The sequence below is a fragment of the Lycorma delicatula genome, chromosome 4, assembly GCF_047948215.1.
Source record: "Lycorma delicatula isolate Av1 chromosome 4, ASM4794821v1, whole genome shotgun sequence".
Classification (NCBI taxonomy): domain Eukaryota; kingdom Metazoa; phylum Arthropoda; class Insecta; order Hemiptera; family Fulgoridae; genus Lycorma; species Lycorma delicatula.
The window spans coordinates 151915248-151940865 of NC_134458.1; the positions used below are offsets into that span (position 1 = coordinate 151915248).

The 25618-nt window shown below is 28.0% G+C and overlaps 1 protein-coding gene across 1 annotated transcript in view; it reads left to right on the forward strand.

Moving 5' to 3' along the window:
* The window catches only part of LOC142323961 (uncharacterized), an 884711-nt gene that overhangs the window by 428604 nt on the left and 430489 nt on the right, over nucleotides 1-25618 (forward strand). Inside the window, exon 3 of the mRNA XM_075364382.1 lies at nucleotides 5869-6079. Within this exon, the coding sequence (XP_075220497.1) occupies nucleotides 5869-6079 (211 nt within the window). The remainder of the gene's footprint in view (nucleotides 1-5868; nucleotides 6080-25618) is intronic.

The window sequence follows — 25618 nt, forward strand, 5'->3', positions numbered from 1 at the left end:
CCAGTCAAATGACTGAAGATAAACGGAAATCGTATATAGAGATATCAAGAAATCTCTACAATTTTTAAAAGATTTTAAACGTAGGACCTAAAATGAAGAAAAACTTTTTTGGAAAATGTTGATTTTCTTATTTTAGCATTTATTGAAGGGGAGTATTAAATTTAGATAAAACGTTATTTAAACATATTTGTTCAGTTTAAATTACATATACATGCAACATTTTTGGACAATTTTTTCTTAGAATTTATTCTCCACTTCTAAAAAATATATATTTTGTTTCTTTTTTTTTGCTCGGGAAAGTCATGCAATACTTTTCCAGCTTTTTTAATGATTAATTCATAATATTATCTGGAAGCTTGATTTTGTGAATATGAAATGAAAATTTTTCAGTATAAAATTCGCTTGCGGGCATCACATGACTTCCTTGTACGCCTATTAAATTACATATACACATTTTTTTTAAAAAGAAAAGTACATAAAATTTTATTTCATTAATAACTTCTGATATTTTTTTTTATTGAATTATTAATTATCGTAATTTTTTTTTACAATCAGAGGTTAATAATTTTTAATAAATCAATATACTTAAATTAAAAAAAAAAGTTAAAAAAAGGAGATGAAGTCTGATTCGAACCGATGTGTCTTCCTCTTGTAAGATCCAAAATACCATTAATTAAAATTTCATTTGGTAAGCTGTCAATGAGAGCTTACTACTGCAGTTTTGATATTGGGTTTTTTTGGACACTTTTGGTTCACTCGATTGCAATCAAAAAGGGAGATGCACAACTAGATGATACAACAGTCCTAAATCCAAAATTTCAACATTTTATGGCTATAATCGCTTTTGAGTTAAGCGAGATACATATTTACGTACGTACATACATAGTACATACATCCCTACATACAGACGTCACGCCGAAACTAGTGAAAGTGGACTCGGGGATGATGAAAATGGATATTTTCGTTAAAATCTGAAAACCGAAATTTTTCGCGATCACAATACTTCCTTTATTTCGTACAAGAAGTGTAAAAATGACCGGGATTCGATCCTGGTGGCTTTCTGAGAGGCTGAGACGATACAACTCCTCCTTAGATGTTAGATAACACCTTAATTTTTAGAAGATCTTTTTTTGTTACTTTCTTACCTAAATTATTCTTATTATTTATTTTATTGTACCTTATTTATTTTTACTGATTATGAATATTGAACTTAAGCAATTTTTTTTTTTAGTCATAGAATTTTGTTTCTAGTTTAGTTTTGTCGTTTTGTAGGGTTCATTTCTACAACTCCTTACATCTGTTATAATACGCAATTATGCTTGATAAAATTTTTTAAGTGATTTGATTCGCTACGTAAACTAGGAGTTTGTGTGTTGGAATTTATATATCTATATATAATTATCTTAACTATGAAAATCTTTTTATCTTTAGCTTAACTATGAAAATTTAAAAAAAAAATACGTTACAGGAATATAATATTTTTATTTTAGAAGTTCCAATAAAGTATTATATATGTTTCAATAAACTATAATTGTTCTATCATTTTAAAGCGGTTAGAACCTTGATTTTTATTCTCTTTCTAAATTCTCCCTTGTATACGTAAATAGGCTTTTCTTTATCACAAGCAGACTGTTTTGTTTTGTTTTTTTCTTTGTATTTATTCGATTACTGTTGATTTATGATCGCCTTAAATACATTGTTAGGCTTCTAGATAAAGAAATATTTTCATAATTGCTTTTAGACATGTTTTTTTTTTTTTTTTCAAGTAAGTTGTCAAGATAATTTGACCTAACTATTTTAATATGAATCCTTAAAAAAATTCTAGTATATATTTTAACCATACTCAGGAAGTACTAATTAATTATTCAGTACCTTTTATAGGGGCGAAAAAAAGTTTCTCATCATACAGCTGTGAATTCTTTTTGTTATGTTTAGCTTTACTGGTTTTCCTAACATAACGGAAGCGGTTTTCTGTTATTAAACCCACAATCCGTTGTCTGTTGGTTTTTATTGTTTATTTATAAATTAAATGTATCAGGAAGTGCAGCTTGTTTTTTTTATATTTCCTTCGAACAATACAATTCAATATACCTTTACAGCCTAGATAATATAAATTACTTTTTTCTTTTTTTTTTTTTGAAGGAATCGGTTTCAAATTTCACTTGCACTTTTTTTTAATGTTTATCATAATTTATAATACGTTGTGTTGTATTGATATTAAAAATGGTTTTACGTTAATTTTTAGAAATTATTAACTTATTAATAATAAGTATTAACTTCGATTATAAACAATAATTCTGATACAAATTCCCATTAGTAAGTTAATATTAAGGTTGTTTCTTTAAAAAAAGTTTTACTAACCTTTTTTAAAGCTACGTAATATATTTTATTGAAACAAAATATAAACTGTTTTGAAATAATTTATTTTTCCATTTTACCAAACTTAAGTAAATTCAATAAGTCAAGTTTAGTGTTTAAAGCTTCTTGCTTTAATGCAAGAAGCTTTAAAGCTTCTTGAGTTTCATTTATTGAAAGTATTTACTTGATGATGAAAGACGTGACGTTTGAACCCAGTTAAGTTTTAGAAAGCAGTACACATTTTGAAGAAAAGTAAATAAATCATTTTAATACCGCTGTATTAAATTTTTCTTCGTTTATTTAATCAAGATGGTTTATGAACAATTCACTCTGAATCTAAATGAATTATTAAACCAATCGGAAAAAATTCGAATATTGCAGCATTATAATTTTAATTACATAATGGAATAGGGGTAGAGGAGCACACTTGTCCGAGCATTCTCAATCGGGTCCATTTTGGTCACCGAATGCAGATTACTTTAAAGGTGTAAATCTTTCAATAATTTAATTATAATTAAAAACTGATTTAATTGTTTGGTAGGAAAGATGTGCCTGTAAAATCGATTAAAATACCGTAATATTTCACGTCTTAAATATTAAACGGGAACTGAGGAATATAGTACTCCCTTATCGCTTATATAGGCGAGTCAAACAATTTTTGTAACACTTAAATTTATTTTTTTGTCTCTTTAATAGAATAAATTTGAAAAATAATTTCTCTGAATGTCTTTTTTATTATTTTGTTGATTAAAGTAGGCTAAGGTAACTGAGGAGGCCAAAATCTACGATTTAATGAGCTTTCTTAATTGTTTTTTACGGTATAACACTATGAAAGAAGAAGTCGATTCAAACATTACATGATGTTTCTTAATTCAAAAGTAAAACTGTTTGTTTCAATTTGTTAGACAATTCAAAAGAATGTTTAAAATACATCTGTTACAAAAAAGTTTAATTTCCTTTGATTTTTTTATCTCTTTGTCTTTTATTTGTTTGAAAAAAAATTATATCTCAAGATCTATTTGAGGAATCATTTTGTGCAAATGTTTATATCAAATTTCTAGTAAAGTTTAAAAATTACGGTATATCTTCTCAAATTTCAAAATGTCGCGTCAATGTTTTATATATATATATTTCAGCAGTCATTAATTCTATATAAAAACGTTATTGGTTAAAATGTTAAAAATTAAATTTTAAACAAAATGAGTTATTTTTGATGGGTTGACAAACAGCAGCTAGTTTATGACAGAAACTTGGACGTAATTTTCTGCTGGATTTCATTTCCATCACTAATAAAAACTGACCTATATGAAATAGTTTAAAAATTTAAATAATTAAATATTAGTTATTAATGGTAATAATAAATAAATATGTTTTATAAAGCTTTTTTTTTCAGTTTGATACGTAGAGTCCGTAAATAAATGAAAACTAGGTACAGTGCGTACAATGAAAATAAAAGCTTTCTTGCCCGAGGCAAATAATCAATCTGCAGGGCACTCTTTTCTCGTAACATTAGGCTCATTCAGAAACCAATTATTCTGCAATACAGTGTCTTTGCCTATTATACAGTGGATTAGACAGTTTTGATCAAGGCTTGTAAGACGAACAGTTAACTAGTTTCACGAAAAACATAATGAACTACCTACATTGAATAAATTACGTGAAGAACTTCAAAAGAGTATTTTGTTTAAAGGTTCTAGAACTAAACTAGCAGTTATCCTGAAAGAGTTAGGGTTTAAGTGGTATAAAACTAATAGCAATAGAAAACTTATGAGAGAAAAGTAGACATCAAGTGGAAGAGAATAGAATATTTAAGAAAAATAACCGATTGCAGAAGAAAAAAATTCTTAGATTGTTTATTTGAACTAATCGTATATTTTAACGTCCCATTCGACGACAAAATCGTAGTCGGATGAGATTGGTGGAGGAGTAAAAATGCTGATTAATAAAGGTGATTGGTCAATTATAATCCCCCGTTGAAGAGAAATGGGGTTCAATTCCGAACGCGATGTTAACTTGGAAAACGACCTGTGATTATACGTCAGCGTCAATTATTTCATGAAGTGGACATCTGAAAAATTAATTCTTGGTCTTTCTCTTCCCCAACAGTCAGTGGTTGTTATCGGTGTGCGCCATACACAATTCACTTCTAGAGAAACCTCCGAATCAAAATGATAGGAAAAATGGTATGTTTAATTGGTTAGAAAAGAAGAATGTTTTATGTAATAAACCAGTATTAAAACTACAATTGTATGATATAATTAAATCACATTGAATTCAAAAATCTACCGTTTTGTGAACTAGTAAACAAATTCGGGCTCGTGTTCTGCGACTTCCACCTTACCATCCCGATCTAAATCCGATCGAAATTGCATGGTCGGCTCTGAAAAAATATGTTAGTAATAACATACAAACGTAACAACAAACATAACAATCGAAATAATTTGTACAGGTGTATTTAAAGAACTTAAATCAATCTTTCATATCATATATTTATTACGCAAAGGCCAAATTGTATTTTAATAAATTACGTCATATAACCTGCTAATCATAACGCTGAATTTTATGTATAATATTGGCGAAATAGTATGCCGAATAATACATTTGTTATTTTAATACTTATCTAATTTTTTTCATAACAGTCTTCTTTACTGTAATGAACTCTTTATTGATTTCTGGTATTATTAATTGTATATTAATGCAGTGATCGTGTTATACTTTTTCTAGCATTATGTTTCGCGATTGTTTGGTGATAAACAATTTAATCCGTTTGAAAATGTAATTTATTTATTTAAAATTATATTATTTTAAAAGAAATCATATTTTTTCACATTGGTCGTAATAGAATAAGGAGTTGTAAATTCTCATTTGATAAATTTAATATTGTTTTTTTGTGAAAGAGTAATTCTATATTATATTTGTTTTTTGTGATAATGTTTTTGTTTTGTTTTACGTTAATAGGACAAATTTTAATAGTTTTGTTTTGCTACAGTGGTTTTTGGGAAAAAATGGTTTGGATCTATCAGAAACTTAATTTTACCAAATGCTGTGGCCTTTGAAAAAACAATAAAAATGAGAAACTGTTGATGTTTTTTGTTGTTATTGTTATTTTTTAGAGTCTGTTTCCGAAATTAAAATAAATTAAATTAGAATTTCCCCCCCCAAAAAAAACTTAAATACAAAATTTAGAGTAGTTTTTGTAAAATTGGATTTGAATTTTCTTTACGCAATTATTAATACTAGTATTTAAAACAGATGTATCTCTTTTCCAATTTGTTCTCGAAATTTCTGTATATAAAAAAAAAACAGGTTAATTTAAATAGAAAGTTGCTCGTACATTACTAATTTGTTTTTCTGTGTTCCGATAGCTTAGTAATTTGTTTTTATATTACTGATTTTACTTGTTGCTTTTAGTTTAATTTATTACATACAACTTTTCTACGGTACTTTTTTAAATCGATACATTATTTTGTGGAACGCTTTTGTATTCAATTTTCCTTTATTTTTCGACAGGGCGATTCACCCGGTTGCCGATGAGAAAGCAGCACTTGTCGTGGCGTACGGGGGTAGTGAATTTAATTCGGATACGTTACCTGGAGGCGGCAGCACTTACCCGTTAGCCCCCAATATCTGTGTGGAGGCGGGCCGTATTGAGTTCATCAAACCTCCGACAGAGACCGCCACATCACCAGAACAACCCTCTGAAAAGGAAGATAGCGCTAAGGTAAGATAACGCCACTTTCTTTATTTTATTTTTTTTTCATTACCTTGTATTTATTTCTGATTAAAAAAAAAATTAATTAAATACTAAGTCGACGTGCCAAATTATTCTGTTTTATATATATATATATTTCTTTTTTATTGCTTAACCTAAAAAAAAAAATTTAACTTGTATTAGGGCTAACATAATATGTTTATTTTATACAGTGGAAGGGTTTTAGATTACATTATTTATTATGTACTATGTATTCGTTAATCAACTACGTAATGGGGTCTGTAAAAATCAGTTTAGAGGAATTAGAAAAAAAACAAATTTTTATTTAGATTCAAGAACACGCGTCTGCTTTTATACACTAACTCACCCATACCACTTCCATCTAGACTGCACATATATTTTTAAGCATCTAGTAATTTTGAAAGATAAAAATACACGTCACCTTGGCGTGTGTTCATTCAAATTATTTGACATAATATTTTAAATTACGTTTTGAGAACATAAATTCTTTAAATAAATTTTAACTTTTAAAAACAATTCTCTTTTTTTTGTAATTTACTTGAAAAAAAAAACAAGATGAAAAATAGAAGTATTTATTAGCGTATTAATTTTGAAAAATACATGTTTTCAAAATAATTTTAGATTATTTTATATTTATATTTCATTATAATGAGGTATTTTTACGTACATTGAAATCTGATTTATTTACTTTCTGTAACACTTGTTATTTATTACAAATCTTGGGTCAGTTTATTTCATTTTATTAATCAGTGCAATATCATTATTTTATTATCCTATTAGAGTAAATGCGGGGTTTTTCATATTTATTGAAAAATAAAATATTTGACTGGAATTTAAACTTGAAAACTTCCGGTTGGTAACAGGGGACAATGATATTTCACCGCCAAGATTGGCTAATCTGGCAAAGATAAAAATTACATCATTGGCTTGATTTCTCGTTATTTTTTTTCGGTAAATATATTTCGAGTTCTATTGACATATATTTCTTGTACTTTCTATTTACTATATTTTCACAATAAGTTGTAAAGTGTGTCGTTAATTTGTCTGCTATTGTAGTCGTATAATAAAGTTAAACAACGTAATGAAGTGTAATAAATGATTCATTTTAACGACATGTCTTACTCTACTAAATTAACTGAAAATAAAATTAAAATTGAGGCATCAACCAGTCTCAATTACCGATAAGTGCCGGTCATTCTTTTATCTTCCTTATTAGAATACGTGCGGTTTATTCCAGTTGTAATAAATAAAATTAAGATTATTTTTAAATTCTGTTTTTAACAATTGTTTATTTCTGTATAAAAATTGTTTCGGTCGTATATCTCATTATGGAGTTACAATTTTTTTTTTTAAATTTGTTACGGTTAATATAATGACTAGTGTGGTATAAATAAAAACTGGGTAAGACAGAATATATAGGTTGATTCACAATGTAACAAAATTTCAGGACACGGATGAAAATAGAGAAAAAGTTCATATAAACATAGGTTTGGAAACGCTACGTTATAGAGTGTCGGCTGGCGTTATATTTCGCCCTGATTTCTGCGATTTCGGTAAAATTAAATCCGGTTATAATTCTTGGAACCCAAAATTAGGGGTCAATATAAATTGCTTTTATACAAAATCTGACCTGAATAATTGAAAAAAAAGTTGGTCCCAGAACTGTGTATTAGTAGTTTTCGAGAAATCTGGGGTAAAACAAAAAAAAAATTGGAGTCGAGAAACACACAATTTATGTTTGGCGTAAAATAACTTTGTCAAACTGATAATAAATACATAAAATATTTAAATAAAACTCGTAGAGCATTTGATTCTGAATAAAACTGTATGAATAAATTCCATAGAAAATAAATATAAAGTAAAAATTTAGAATTTATTAAAAATATAACATTTCGAAATTAGACAAATTTTAACTAGGTATTAAACGAAATGATACACAAAAAAAGGTATTAAACGAAAAAAATGTCAATATTACAAAACAAAAGAATTAAATATTTTAGAAAAATAAACAAACAAAATTAAAAAACAAATAAAAATACACATCAATAAAACATAATATACACCTTTAAAACTAATTTAACCTTATTTAAATTTGTTTGAAATAATTTATTTCATTAGTTGGCAATATTAACCAGAAGTAACCAGAAATCAGCAGAATTTATTACTGCACTAGTGTAACACAAAGTAAGCTACGGTGAATACTTCAGAAAGAAAAATTCCATCCTTTTCATTTTATAAAGGTACAAAATTTACTTCTTATTCTATCCAAACGCGCGTTTATATGAACTTGAACTTACTTCTTTATTTTCATCAGTAGAAAATGTCCTGAAAATTTGTTACATTCTTCTTGAATCACTTTTTAAATTTACGCTTTTTATTTGGAATTATTTTAAAGAAGTTGTGGTAAGGGCCTGGAATTTTTTTAATCGTATCATGGATTTTATTTATCTTCCCTTATTGAAGTTCGTGAGTAGCTCAGTGGTAATAAATCACATTACAAAATAAATAACATTTATAAGACATTTTTTGCCGTCGCTAAAAAAAGATCCAACATTGTATAATTATACCCCGGACATAGAATTAAAATTAAACATTGTTGGATATATTTCAACATACCTCTTATATCTTTGGAGATTCCAGGGAAGTTAATTAACGTTTTTGTTATATATCCGGAATACTCATCCTGTTGAATTGATGGTTTTTTACAATGGATTTTTGCAATAGAAGGAGTACATTAAGTTAATACTTTATATTAAATTTTCCAGTTTTTCTTATGACTGTTACGTGTACAAAGCATATAAGCTACAAAAGAATCCAGTCAAGAGTTGATTTCTCTCAGAGTAATGATGATTACTATACTTCTAGTCCATGTAATAAAAAGAATGTAGAGCCTTATATTTTCTCAGTGAATAAGGTAAAAAAATACCACAACACTCCTCTCTGTTTTTGTAGAAAGCTTAGTATGGAATAAGTGTTATTCTTGAAAAATGATCATATCATTTTTCGATATTATTTGCGACTCTTATCAGAGCTACATTAGTTATGGTTAAGGTATCTTCACATATACATCATCGGAAAAATAACACACAGTCATGACAGTTTATTTACATTATTTTTTTTTTTTAAATCGGATGAAAAGGTAGGATGAAAAAATATTTAACCGGTTCTATTTTTACATTTCGAAAAATGTTGGACTTAAGTTTTTACTAGTATACATTTTAGTTTATTTAGAATAAAAATCATTGGAAATAATGTAATAGAAAAAAATACCGATCTGGATGGAGGAATGGTGGTAACGTCTCGGTCTTTCATCCGAATGTCCCGGGTTCGAATTCCGGTCAGCCATAGCATTTTTCATAAACTATAAAATTCCCTTTCTATATTCCCACGTACAAGCTTCTCTGTAACCTTCTGTGATGAATAAATTCGTCAATATCCGTCTTAAATTCACTAAAATAACACAAAACTTGAAAAATTAGACCCGCTATTTAAAATTAACCCTTTTAAAAAACAAGCCCGATTAGAATGATCCAGCAGCAAGGGACTCTGTCCAGGTTCTGCGATAAAGTAGGGAGTAATAAACTCCTGCCAACTTTGCATTCCTAATTCGTCAATGAGATGGAAAAGATAACTACCCATAAAAAAAAAAAAAAAATATATATATATATATACATACACTCGTATATATAAAATATATATGTGTATTTCTGTTTTACTCTATTGATTTTAATTTAAAATAATTCTATATCATGGTGAGAAGAAAGATTTTTAAAATTATTTTTATGAGGGTTGTAGAACATTCCTGCAATCTCAAAAATTGAAATTTTATAAAATTATATGACGTTTATCGTTTCAGAATAATAAGTTAAAATTTGTTTGATATATATACACACACACACACACACACACACACACACACACACACTCCTGACAACAAAGTTAATTAACTTTCCCGGAATTTCCAAAGGTATAACACCTAACCCGTACCATTAAATTATATATATAATTTAAGTATATATATATATATATATATATATATATATATACATATATATATTTTAAATTGATATGTTATCTAGGTTGAAATATTTATTTTTACTTTAATAGGTAATAGAAGGTAATTTTAAAAAAGTAATTTTTTTTATTTTTTGTTATGTTGTTCAAAATATTGTGATTTGAGTTGTTATTAAGCATATCTACATTTCATAATATGTAAACGTACAGAAATAATGTATCTTAATGGCTAAATTTGTAAGACTTTTTATAAAATTTACTTTACTAAAATTAACTAATTTAAATTACTTAAGTTTAAGGGTAAGAAAAAAAACAAATTTAATGGTACGGGTTAGGTATTATACCTTTGGAAATTCCAGGAAAGTTAATTAACATTGTTGTCAGGAGTGTGTGTGTGTGTGTGTGTTCCTGTATGTATAAATAGAATCTGATAGTAAAATACAGTTTAGATCACATGTACTCAGTGAATTTCATATATAAGTAAATGTCTTTAGTGAACCGAGTTAGAAATGTAGGCTTAGATTTTCTGTGTATAACTTCTTTAAAAAGAACATTTTTTAAATGATAAATCAGTGATTGTATGGATGGAATATGTACTATTAGACTGTATGGCAGAATTCTGTACTTTTTATTTGCAAGACTATAAAGTTACACCCATATTAATTAGAGAAATTTATAAAATGTATTTTTTTTTTACATAAACTTCACATTGTTCTGTTGTTTTACATTTTCGTAATATTTTATTATAGTTGTCGCGCATGTAAAATATTTGAAGAACAAAAGGCATTAGTCTTACACTTTTTACATCTTTCTCTACAAATAATTCTATATACTGTACAACCAATCTCACTGGTGAAAAAGAAAAAAGATGTAATTTGTCGGAATAAATATCGTCTATCTTTCATTTTGTATGATAATGTTTGATTGTTGATTATTAAGCTGTTTTTTAGTAATGGAAAAATTAGTTTGTTGATTCATCAATTCTTCTGTTTATATTATAATTGTAAATACAACGGTGTATTTTTTTGTACTATGTTTACTTTTGTTGTATAATGCAAAACTCTTTGCATAGAACGCGTACACCGTACTCTGTCACGCTCTCTCACTCTCTCTCTCCTCTCTCACCCGCTCTCACTCTATCTCTGTGTGTGTGTGTGTGTGTGTGTGTGTGTGTGTTGTGTGTGGATTTGTTCTTATTGTTATTAAAACAGTTGCATTAATAATTATTATACTCATTGTCATTGATGTCATTTTACTGAACACAATGTTAAGTTCCTTCTTCATTAATCAAGTCGTATCGTGTATAGTACACTATAAATATAAATCTTAGTGTTCCGTTAGCACGATTCTGTTTTGGATATTCATTAGTTAGTGTATAACTTAGACATTAATTTGATGTAGTAAGTGTGAAATGAATATCTTAAAGTGGTAAAAAAGTATGACTTTGTTTGATTTCATTCTCTTTTATTATTATTAACCTAAATGAAGAAAGTTGTGCAGGATTACAAGAAGAAATAATTTGATTTAGTGTATTTATTTCCATTTATTTAATTACATCAGATTTTTACTTCCTTGTAAAAGTAAAGGAAATATTGTGATCGTGAAAAATTTCGGTTTTCAGATTTCAACGGAAATATCCATTTTGACCATCCGTGAATCCATTTTCACTAGTTTTGGCGAGACGTCTGTACGTACATAAGTACGTACAGACGTCTTAGGTACATTTTCGAGATACGTAGGTACATTTATATGTACCTACGTATCTCGCATAAATCAAAAACGATTAGCCGTAGGATGTTGAAATTTTAGATTTAGGACTGTTGTAACATCTAGTTGTGCACCTCCCCTTTTGATTGCAATCGACTGAACCAGAAGTGTGTAAAACTCTGCTTAGCCCAAAATCTCAAAACGTTTGCATTTTGGACTTTTTCTTAACTGCAGTAATAAGCCCTTATTGAGGGCTTTTCAACAATATCTCATAAGTGGTACTTTTATTCATTGGTTCCAGAATTAGAGTCAAATAAAATTTTAATTAATGAAATATTTTGATCTTACAAGGCCCTTCCCTTCTGACTTCGATCCCCTTTTCTTTTTTTTAACTTTTTTAATTATTTTTTTTAAATTTAAATATATTGATTTATTAATCATTTTTACTTAAGTAACTATCTATCAGAATAGTAAAGCCGATAAAAATTAAAACAATGACAACAGATATTCAATCTTCAGTATCACAGATTACACCTAGCATTCACCGACCTCAATGATTATGATTAACCCGTGATTGAAAAAAATTTTTACAATAAATAATAATTATTCAATAATAATAAAAAAAATTATCAGAAGTTATTAGTGAAATAAAATTTGATGTACTTTTAAAAATGTGGTATATGTAATTTTATAGATTTGGTGAAACAAAGGAATATTTAATATTAATCGAATATTATAAGTTAGAATCGTATTATTTTAGATTTTCTAGTTAATTTCTGTTTAATTTTATTTACAACTACAGAGTGGCTGAAAAGTAAACCCTCGCAAGAACAATAAATACACGTAAGCATAAATGCCCGCGTTTAAATAAATTGTAAACAATTCTTTTAGTTCATTACTCTTTGACATTATCGGACAATTTTCTCCCAAGTCGGAGTTGATCATCATTTCGTTTATTGCCAATCATTTAATCGCTCTTTGGTTTGATATAATTCTTGTGATCTTAATTTGTGTTCACGTTCACTAGTTTTCAAATTTTTTTCTCTTTATATTCATCATCCTCTCTTAATCTTTTTATTCTTTCCTTGGTCTTAACGTTTTCTTCCTCTTTTTATTTATCATCTTCTCTTCATGTTTTTATTATTTCTTTGTTTGCAACATTTTCTTCCTTTTCTCATTTTCATTTTTTTTAAATTTAAATATATTGATGTATTAATAATAATTATTAACCTCTGATTGTAAATAAAAAAATATAATAAATAATAATTCAATAATAACGTAAAAAAAAAGAAAAATATCAGAAGCTATTAGTGAAATAAAATTGTATGTACTTTTAAAAATGTGTATATGCAATTTAATAGGCGTGCGAAGAAGTCATGTAGTGTCTACATCAGATTTTTTTTGTAGTGGTATAAATAAATAAATATTTTATTCTGATTAGTAAAAAATAATATATTGATCATTTCAGGGATGGTTAGTCAGGTCTAATGCTTGTATCAAATCTAACGTCTTTTTAAATTAAAAAGAGAATATAGAAAAAAAAATTCATAAATGTTTCCAATCGGTATTAAATGTGCGCAAAAAAGTCAGTATTAAAAATTAAAATTACAAATATTATTAAAAAAAAATCTAACTGTTTTTTGAAACGTTCAAGTATAAAGTTTTATAAAAAATATATAATAGTATGTAAGAAGCAATTGCTTCAGTGGATGAAAAAAAAAGCAATTTTGTAGAAGTAATCGCAGGGAAAGTAAAAATTTACGTGAAGCATTCTGTATTTTATCGAATTTACGAAGTACATTTTTAATAATACTCAATTGTATTTGAAAATATGGGTCCATCATTTAGAGTGATTAATATCGTTTATTCGTGTTCAAACAAGGTCGGTTACCCGAGCTTTGCGCAGAGTACAGTAAGGAGACTTCTTTTAAATACTTTTATTTCGTGTATGTGTATATAAGCGTGAAGAAGGGAGTTGGTAGGTGTCATACCGATCGGCCTTTCACCCGGGTTCGAATCCCGGTCAGGCATGGCATTTTTCACACACGCTACAAATCATTCATCTCATCCTCTGTACAGTAATGCTTAACTGCGGCCCCGGAGGTTAAACAAAAAAAAAAAAAAAAAGAAAGTGTCATACCGACAGACCCACTGGGTTGGTCTAGTGGTGAACGCGTCTTCCCAAATCAGATGATTTGGAAGTCGAGAGTTACAGCGTTCAAGTCCTAGTAAAGCCAGTTATTTTTACACGAATTTGAATACTAGATCGTGGATACCGGTGTTCTTTGGTGGTTGAGTTTCAATTAACCACAGATCTCAGGTATGGTCGGACTGAGAATGTACAAGACTACACTTCTTCATTCACACTCATACATATCATCCTCATTCATCCTCTGAAGTATTATCTAAACGGTAGTTACCAGAGGCTAAACAGGAAAAAGAAAAGAGGTGTCATACCGACAACAATTTTATTTACCTCAAAGCGTTTGTTGTACAGCTTGACGGCACAATACGTTTTTCTTTGACAGATCCTGGTGCAAGCAACCCACCGGGTTGGTCCAGTGGTGAATGCGTCTTTGCAAATCATCTGATTTCGAAGTCGAGAGTTCTAAGGTTCAAATCCTAGTAAAGGCAGTTACTTTTTTACGAATTTGAATACTAGATCGTGGATACCGGTGTTCTTTGGTGGTTGGGTTTCAATTAACCTCAGATATCAGGAATGGTCGACCTGACACTGTACAAGACTATACTTCATTTACATTTATACGTATCCTCATTCATCCTCATAAGTAATACCCGATGGTGGTTTCGGAGGCTAAACAGAAAAAGAAAAAAAAAGGTCCTGGTGCAAGCGAAGTTCTCTTTCCTCCAACATTTCCTTCTTTCTTACTTGACTTAGAAGCCCCCGTGATTCAGGTGTTTTCGTCGCACGGATGGCTTTTTTTTCTTTGGCTGCAGAAGTTATCCGACTAATACTGTTTCTTTTTTTCGGTAGCATTTCGATGGGTTTGAAGAGTACGGAGTCAAAAGTTCCAGTCTAAAAATTTCAAAAATTATTAATTGTTCTTCGCTCTTTTTCCAAAAGATTATTTTCCCAATATAATTTTTTTCGACTTTTAATTTTCCTACTATTCGAAAATCATTTTTTCAATAATCATCGAATTCCACATTAACGATTTTATTTCCTTGCTGTGTTTTTATTTAATAAATTGAAAGTTTTGAGGTTGGTTAGAGGCTACATTGAGCGAGTGAATACAGTATGTTAGGGGTATTTTTTTCAAAACGAAATTAGATAACAATTTCTTTACGAACGGAATAAAACTGAAGACAAACGGACACAAAAATTCTTCTTTATATAATATATAGATTTAAATTTAATGTTACCTCTACATTAACATATTTATAGCCAGTTAAAAATAAATAATTTACTGCACTACAAACTGTTTTAAATCAAATAATCAAAAAACTTTACTAATTTTTTAGGCAAATTGTTGTACTTTTATAACAGATTTTGGGATTTGTAAATTTCGGTCTCAGAAGATATTTTAAAGAGCAATAAAATGTATTATTTATATGTGCATTAATAAATCTACATGACATTATACATGTACATATACATTATTATATGTACATAATAAATCTTTTATTAAAAAAAAGGAATAATGGTTTTCTTACTACAGAAAAAAGTAAAATCTAAAAAAAAAAATAAGATATGAAAGGAAAACAAATATAACATAAATGATTCTGATGGAACCTCTTAGGAATATTTATATATACGAGTATATATAACTTTAGGAATAACTAAACCTTATAATAGATTTACAAATAATTAAATAATAATTCAAAGATAAAGAAAAGAAAATATTCTTTAATGGATGTATAAATCTTTTATTAAAGAAAATAATAGCTTAGAATTGGATTTCTAATTTTCTTCTTTACTCATCGCTCCCTCTACCCCGCATTTCGTTTCATGAATCTCTTATGTTCTTCAACAATCATTAATATTTCACGGACGCTGATGATGGAATGAGAAGAAGAAAAAGTAAGATGGACTGAATTTAGTTAAGGGACGGGTAGGGGAATGATTCGGGTGACGAAGATTTAGATGAGAGAAATATATAAAGATGGTATTATTTGGAGGGTGAGGGTGAGGAATTATGTCTTCTTTTTCCTCATATTGAAAACTGTCTTATTCACTTTCATCATTTCTTTTCTTTTTGCATTTTCTTTTATTCCTACTCTTTTTTGCTCCTCCATTTCCAATTTACTTTATTAGAAATTCATTTTATCCCTTCTAATCTTTCAAAGTTTACAAAAAAAAAACGAAAAATTTATTATTAAGTTGTAACTTTTCTTTTTGTTATATATATATATATATATATATATCGTAAAGTGGGGGTATGCTTTTTCCCTCTCTAGTTTTCTTTTAAATAGAATATTAATTTTATTTTTTTTAGGGGAAATCTTCATTAAGCTTTTTCTTTTTGATACTGGTTCTTTACAAACTGAATTACTAAAGTACTGTATGTATTGGATAATTTTATACATCTTTTTATCCCCTTGTTAGATGTATTTTTATATTTTGTTACTAGCTTTATTCTATTAATTTTAAACCATTGGTGCGCTGTTAAATATGAATAAGATATACAGTTATTTGGATAATTTAAACATATAAGAAAACTTTAATAAATATATATTTATGTGACTGGTTATTTTAATAGCCATATTTTATTGTCGTATTTTCAAAACTTGATTACCTTCAGTCGATAAGTGATTGAACCAATTTTAAAGGTCGTTTTCCTGTGTTAAAATTCAATCTTTTTTAGATACAAAATTACATTTAATTTCTTTTTACCAATAAAATATGAAATAAATATGCACACTCAAGGCATTTCAATTTACTCTAAGGCCTTGAATTTTTTCAGTGGTTCTGTTTTATATATATATATATATATATATATATATATATATATCCATTCGAATTGTCCTTAAAATTATGATCAAACTAAAGGGTTGCTTATTTAAATATGAGATTATAAACATAAATTTATCCTGTAAAATTAGATTTCATTCTTTCTACGTTATAATAAAGCGTTAGACATGTAAACAGGATGCGTTTATGATAAAAGATTCCAAATAGAAGGCTGATAGTTTTACTTCTGCACAACAGTTATTTCGACGCTAATCCGATATAAATCGGAATGATGTAAGCCGTCACCCCATGTTATTATTCTTGTTTTTGTTATTAACAACTATACTAACAAGTTTATACCGAATTTGTTTGTAATTTTCAATGGACGATCACTTCGTTATTGAATTCAATGTGTGTGTGTGTGTGAGCGCGTGCGATAGCACTTTTTGTTTCGGATTTTGATTTTAGATTCGGATTAACCATCGTTAGTGGGTTTCAAAAATACACAATTGGCCGCGATCGGCCGTCGGGTCCACCTCAAAATGGCCGCAATAATAAGAAAACGGGTAATAATCAGTATGCAGTAACTGTGTAAGCTATCAAATTGGTTTAAACGCCCTAATTTAAGGTTAACTAAAATCGATAAAATATATAAATATCAGTATTGTAAATCAGGTGTAAGACCCCAAAGTGAACGGAAAACTGACTTTTTAATAATTGAAAAATGATGTACCATAAAATCGTCAAAACATTAGATAAATAAATTATATTAATTTAGCGTGTATAGAAGCCCAATAGAGATTTATTAAAATCATAACATACTCATTTTCGCCATTTGAAGATTTTTAAAAAGGTTTTTTAATCTAAAATTAGAAAAACGTAAAAAAAAACTTTTTAATTGTAATAGATATTGAAAAGGAACCAACGCCATATAAAGCTATAAATTATGATTAACGTAATTTGTGAAATCAAACAATAATACTCAAATATAATACATGTATTATATAATAATCTATGTTTAGTAGAAATTAGATATAATAAATTTGTTAGAAATGAATTAACATTTGATAGAACAGTAGTAGTAGTAATAATAATAGAATAACAATAATAATAATGTTCTTTCGGGAAAGTCTTATCAGACTTTTCATTGATAACTACTTTTTTTTAAAACCATTGCGTAATATTTGTGTTTAAAATAAAATTATCTAATTTATATATATTTCATATTTTAATAGCAAATATAAATTATAATACACGAAATTGGTGATTGTTTGAATTAGAAAAAAAATACATAAATAAACAGAAAAAATTTTTTAAATTAATATCACCTACATGTTAAATGTAATAACTTTTTCGTTTACTGTACCAAATTTTTAAATGGTTTTGGCCTTTAAAAAAGAATCTCTATCTTTAAATATTGTATCTGAACAATTTTTCACATTAACAAACAGTTTTCCAAGAGAAATTAAAAAATAAAATGAAGCAATTTAATTATTTGTAACGGGATTTAAACAAAAGAGAAGTTTGTGAAAAGTGATGAAATTCGTTTAAAAACGTTCAATTAACTAACCGTTGCACCGTGACATCACAGCGCTCTCCCATTACCGCGAAGTGTAGGCATTGCTCAATAATAAGTTTACTACGAATTGCTTTTAAATGTGAACTTGTCTTTCATAAGAGGATTTTACGCTATTACGGAATGCGCTTGATTCTCCCGCTCAAGACCAAACTTCAGAATATACAAACAAAATTTTAAAGTTATATATTTTTATTTTCTTAATTCGTATGGTTTTAACATAATTGAAAATTATATTTTTAAATTGTTTATTTCTGTGAAAAAAATTGTTTCGATAGTATAGATGATTACGAAGTTACAATATAAAAAAAATTCTGTCATTGTTTATAGAGGTGTCCCACGAAGAAACAGAGAAACGTTCTGGACATGTTCAGGACATGTTCTACTGGTGAAAATAATTTAAAAAATTCATATAAACATAGGTCTGGAAACTGTTTGTTTTCGAGTAACGGCTAGCGAATTATTTCGCCCAGATTTCAGCTTTTCTGATAAAAAGCAGCCCTTCTGTAATTTTTGGGACCCAAATTAAGGAGTAAAATTGATGGTTTCACATGTAATTTGAGCTGAGAAATAGGATAAAACAGGTTCCAGAACTGTAACTCCAGTAGTTTTTAAGATATCCGACGTAAAACACAAAATTCGGTTTCGACAAACAAGGTTTTTTAAGTTTGTAGTACAGTGGCTTTGTTAAATGACAAATAAGTGCAAAAGATTTAGTAATAAAACTGTCGAGAATTTAATTTTGAAAAAATAAATGTAAATACAGGCAATAAAGCGTAAATAAAAACTTTTAAAAATATGTAATTTATTAAAGCAAAATAGACGAAAAATAGATAGAAAATTGTATATTCTTTCTGTACCTAATAAACATTCTTTTTAAAAACAAAAATGCTAATTACTGAAATATTTTTTAAAAGAAATACAAAATTTATAAAACAATATTTTAGCTGTGTATATTCAATAATTTACACAGGTAAGACGAAATAATTATGTAAAAAACTAAATTGAAATGTACGTTATTGTAAAAATATTTAAAAAAATAGGTTTATTGCATAGATTGGCAATACTAACAACTGGTGAACAATGAAAATTTTGTACTTCGTTTGAATCTGTTGTCATAAATTATCATACAAATAAAGGATGTGTAGTGTTTCACATTAATGTTTGGTTTGGAGTTATTTATGACAAAATTCTGGGACCATTTGTTTTCAGTGAAAATTTTACGGGAGATACATACGTCATTTTTTGAAAAATAATATGCCGGCTCTTTTGGAGGATGTACCTTTACAAACTAGATTGCAAATGATTTTCCAGCACGATGATGCAACGCCACATTTTTCTTTACTAGCTTAGATCACTTCAATGCTAATTTCTTAAAATGGATTGGACGTGGTGGATCAATGGATTGGCCATCACGATCACCTGACTTAACGCCACTAGATTACTTCAATTGGGACCATATAAAAACGACAGTATACAACAAAAAGTTAATAATAATTAATAGTTTCCAATTAAAATACGAAATTATTAAATTTATTCGAAACGATTCTGAGATGATACGGAAGGTCGCTGGAAATATTATACGTCGGGCAGAGTACTGTGTACATTGTGAAGGAGGGAATTTCCAGCAATTACTGTAACATAGATTTGCTATTCTGTTACCATTTATCACTTCATGCATTTTATTTTATGTTTTGCTACATTAAGAATTTTATTAGTTGCAGAAAAATTAAATTTTTTTTTGTTTTTTATGTAACTTTTAATAAAATTATTAAATTTGAAATCATATGTAGCTAAGAAGATGTATTATATCTTTTTACCACGTTTTGGTACAAATTTAAACAGCTAAAATTTCGGTGTTTTTTTCATTAGCCAAATTATTGTTAAAAACCAGCATTTTCGTTTTTACGTACTAACATGATTTTTTATAACTATATTGCTTTAAATAAGTCTTCGCTAGCCGTTTTTTCTTTTGTGATTAAATTTCTCCTTCGAATTATTCTTTTTTTGATATTTTTACATTTCGTTAAAACCTGAAGCCAAATAAATATCTGATTACAGTAATATTAAAAACGGCTTTCAGAAAAAAAAATAGTATCACTTGATAGGAAGTGAGTTGATAGGAAAGAACCTATTTATCGTTCCTCTCCTTAAGATTTTTAAAAAAGAATAACAAAAAATAAGAAAATTAAATTCTTCTTTCCGGTTTAATGTTTTTTTTAGGATAACTTGAAACTAATTTATTTAATGTTTTCAGACAGGACATCTTATTTATTTTTGTTTAGAAAGGAATCTGAAAATAGATTAAGAACTACTATTCTGACTAACTGTCAGTTGTCTTAATTTCTGAAATTGTTCTGTTGTTTTACTCTTTTCCGTGCAGTGTTTGATTTTTAAATTTTGATTTAAGTAAAATCAAGTGATTATTCATAATAATTTAACATAATATTTTTACCGAACGTAACCTATGCTTGATTTGATTCATTTCATTTTTTATTTTAATATAATTTGAAAAATTCAAAATTGTTGATTTTTTTTCATTCTTAAATTAAAAAACTTTTTTAATTTTTACGTTAATATTTTTTATGCGTGAAATAGAATTAATATTATTGAACATTTAGATTTATTAACAAAGATTGTTTGTAAAATGTTAAAAGTTACAAGTCGGTTTAAACTGACTAAAAATGAATGGAATAAAATGATAAATTTATTAAAAATTAGAAATAACTGTTGTATTTCGTTTATGTGGAAATGATTGGTCTGATCGAAAATTCAGGTTAAACATTATGAATTACCCTTTAAGGATGCTGTTCGATTTTAACTGATTATACCAGATGCTCGTATTAATCATTATATAGTTAGTCTGCGCATTTCGCTGGCAAAAAGAGTATAATTGTACTATCACATTTTATATTTTTACATTCAAATAAATTACTTTTTCTATGACATCTAGGATGATCAACTTCGTAAGGAGTTTAGTGGGATATTGGCTACGAAAATTTGGGATAGATGGGTTAAAATCGAGGCACAATAGTACAAATCCTGCCAAGCTTAAAATAAATAAAAAATTTAAACTAGTATATAGTGGATTAACATTATTGATCTGAATTAATAACACTTAATTCTACTTAGGTAAAAGTTTTAAAAGTTTATTTTTTGGAGTTTTTACTACGTTCTAACAGTTGTTTGTTTTAAAAAATATTCTCGTAAAACAATTTACAAGGTGAAACATTTATCTGAGTTTTGCAATTCAGATAAACTATTAGTAAAAAATTCTACGTTTATAAAATTACAAATGATTTCATGTCACTGGTAATATTGGTAAAACAAAAAATAATAACTTGAATAAAATGTTCGGAATGACAAATGTCCCGAGCGGGAGTGGTTGTACATTCCAAATATATTTTTTTATCATTTACGCCTTTATGGCCCAATCTGTTGTAATTTTATTTTTTCCCTACGATATACTTTATTAAATTGGTCATCTTTTAATTACATAATTGAAGTTAACATTTGCGAAAAACGATTAGATATCGTAAAATATAGTCGCTGAAAAATAAATATTTCGTATTAACATTATCTATTCTAATTTAGTTAAACGTTTATACGCGTGTCTTGTATATATACGCTACATAAATGATGAACAGTTAATAGAATTGTAAATAGAAGGTAATCGGGAGGGGCGAAGTAACAACGTACATGAGTTAGTTTTACGTCGAATGGTTTCAGGCGACGCGACAACAGACGTGGTTTATGGCTAATTGTATAAGACTGTTTTATATTGAAATACACACACACACATATACACATACACATACACACACACACACACAGTATTGTATCCCTCCTCTTAACTAAACTACTTCCAGTCCCTTCATGAAAACCAGATTGATTAAAGACTTTAAACTTTTACTCTACCCTCAATTTTAGACTATCCAATTTGCATTCAAAATAGTATACTTTAAGTGTAGTACAACCGTTGTCCTGTATATCTTTGATAGCGCTGTATACTATATTAAAAAAAGGAAAAGAATATATATATATATATATACACATAAAATATACCCTAGGGGCACTACTCTTTGTACCTCTTCTCCCTCAGCTCTCTGTTATCCGGTTTGGAAAACTCAGTGGGTGTTCCCGCTTATATAAGTATCTTATATAAGCTATTAGTATAAAATTAAATAATTTAAATTTTAGTCGGTTCACTAGATTAATTGGTAACATCATAAATCTAATTTTTAGTAGGAATATAAAAAACATATTTTTATCTAAAGTATATAAATTAGATAATAAATTAATTCTGATTCATTTATTTGTTGAACTCATTATAGTTTGGTTGTTCGATTAGGCTAATCGAGGTGGATGGAAAGTAATTTCATTAGGAACAAGTTCGTATAAAAATTATATACATATAGATAGTTAATTTTTTATTAGCTTACTCGATTATCAAACAATTTCCTGCATCCTTGAACCAAAAAATGTAAAAAATTGATGATCCTTTCACGTTAGACACTCGTGAAGAATGTTTTTTCCCAAATTTTTTCACAAGGTTCCAATGTGGGCCGTTCATTTATTAAATACATTTAAATAATAGTTGTTTTATATTTCCATCTCACAACGAGAGATTTTATCAGAATTATTACATAAAATTAATTTCAAGATAATATTGAAAAGTAAAGAAATAAAAAATTTCTTTTAATTAATTATTTTATGGTTTCCAAAAGTTTATTATTTAACGTAAGTATTGCATATTCATTTTTCAAATAATTACATTTACAAAGATTTCTAATAATAATGATAATACCTCTGTAGCGAGGTGGTAGTTTCTTAGCATTTTATCCAGAAGGTTCTTTGTTCGTATCAAAGTCAACCTTGGCACTTTTAAATACTCTACAAAAATTGGTTTCTTATCTATCATAAAAATTATAATGCGATTATGTGATTCGTAGCAGCCTTTATTTGGTAAACAGTATAATAAGTGAAATAATAATTATTTAAATATATTTTTGGCAGTAAATATTGAAATAAAAAAATTTAAATAATAATTACATTTTAAGTAATCCAAAGGAAAATTTTAATAGAGAATAGTAATTAATAAAATATTAAATAAAACGTAATTTTATCATTTAAATATAAATAAATATATTTGCAATTTTATATATATATATATATATATAATCTTTTACTTACAGATTACTGTATTGTTACTAAATGTTGTTACTAATTGTTTTTACTCATCATTGTTATTAAACAATGATGATGATGACGACTACCGACCGACTGACGACATTGATGATCAATAATAATAGTACAGATCCATTTTATTTTTCCCAATTATTAAATCTATTATAGGATATTACTGCAACCAATTGGAACGTTTGGTATTGAATACTATAGAAACGGTGTAATTTGAAGATATATATTGGTATTTTTTTAATTTTAGTTGATAGACATCATTTTCTGTAAGAAATTTCAGTTATTTTATCTTAATATTAAATTATTAAACGGAATGATTCACGAAGAATGTAAAGATTTTCAGGACATTTTTTACGGGTGAAAATGAAGAAGAAAGTTCATATACATATAGATTCGGAAATGCTTCATTAACGAGTGTCCGCTGGCGAAAGATTTCGCTCAGATTTCAGCGCTTTCGGTAAAATTAAACCAGACTGTGATTCTTGGGATCCAAATTAAAGGTTAAATTTAACGAATATATTTTTGGTCAGATAGAAATCTGACCATAAAAATCGAAAGAGATAGGTCGCAAAATTACATTTTTTGTAATTACAAGTAACTTTTCTAAATATGGGATAAAAGACAAAAGATTGAGGTAAAAAACACACTGTTTTATGTTTTTAGCTTTGTTAAGTAGGAAGTAAACACATAAACGTTTTTAAAAAATTTGCAGGGAATTTAGACAATATAGTTAGAGAATGTAGACAGAATTTTCAATATTACAAAACAAAAGAATTAAATATTTTAGAACAATAACAAATACAACACTTGGTTAAGTTATTTTTGGTGTTTGCGTTAAAATTGTAAGTATTTTATTCTTTTATTAAAAAAAATAAAGGTTCAAACAAAACAAAATAAAAGTTACCTTAAATTAATTAACCACCTAAAGGAGGAATTTCACAGAAACTAAATACAAACTGAAAAATTTCGAAGGTTATTAATAACAAAATATATCAAAATATGGTAGATTATAACCCAGTTTTAAACGAAACAAAATTTCCATTATTACATAACAAAAGAATTACAGTTTAGAAAAATAACTAACTAACCAAACCAAATGTTTGCATAATATATATATATATATATATATAAGCATATAAAAATTGATTTAGATAACTAACACATTCGGTTGACGTCTCATTTCAGAGCAAAATACATCAAGTTTTGACTCACGTAGTTCATTCGGCCACCAGTTTGTTAAAAATGGATACATTTACTGGTGCTTTGGGGTGTTTTGGTTTGACGATTTGCAATCGGCAACTGTATTTCAAAGTTATTTTTCGTAGACAATACGATAGGCAGCCTCCTTGTCGGCATACAATTTACTCTTGGCATCAAGAATAATTCAACCTTCGTTGAAATAGGTTGTTCTGTTAAACATACAAAATCACCAGGACGCCCACGCGTCCCTGATGTGGAACAACTCAGAGAAAGCATTGCACGTAGTCTGAAGAAATCAACTCAACGTGCGTCACATGAGGCTGGCATTCCACAAACAACTGTTTGGTGCGTATGCACTTGAAGCCGTACAAACAAACCGTGGTTCACGCATTACAGATAACGAAAAATTGCTCAACTGCAGTTTTATGTAGAAATGATGAATAGAATTGCATTCAATGTAATTTTTAGTGGTAAGTCAACGTTTCACATCGGTGGCAAGGTGACACCCATAACTGCCGAATAAGCTGTAGAAAAAACCCTCATGAAACTTTGTAGCACATTCTTGATAGCCCTAAGGTTAATGTATTTTGTATCCTAAGCAAAAAAAAAACTGTACGTCGCGTTTTTCTTCCAGGCAACCGTAAACAGTATCGTTTATCTGGAAGTGCTTCGAAATTTTCTAATTCCTTAGTTAGATGATGATGAACAAGATGCACGCCATTACTATCAGCAAGACGGGGTACCATCTCACCTCCCTAGAAGTTCGAGTTTTTCTTGATACTGGAATCCCAGGTCGGTGGATCGGTCGTGAAGGTTCAATTTCATTGCTACTTCGCTCTCCAGATTTGACCCTGTTAGATTTTTCTTGTGGGGTTTCATTAAAGTCGGGTTTATGTACCACCATTACCTGCTGATCTTG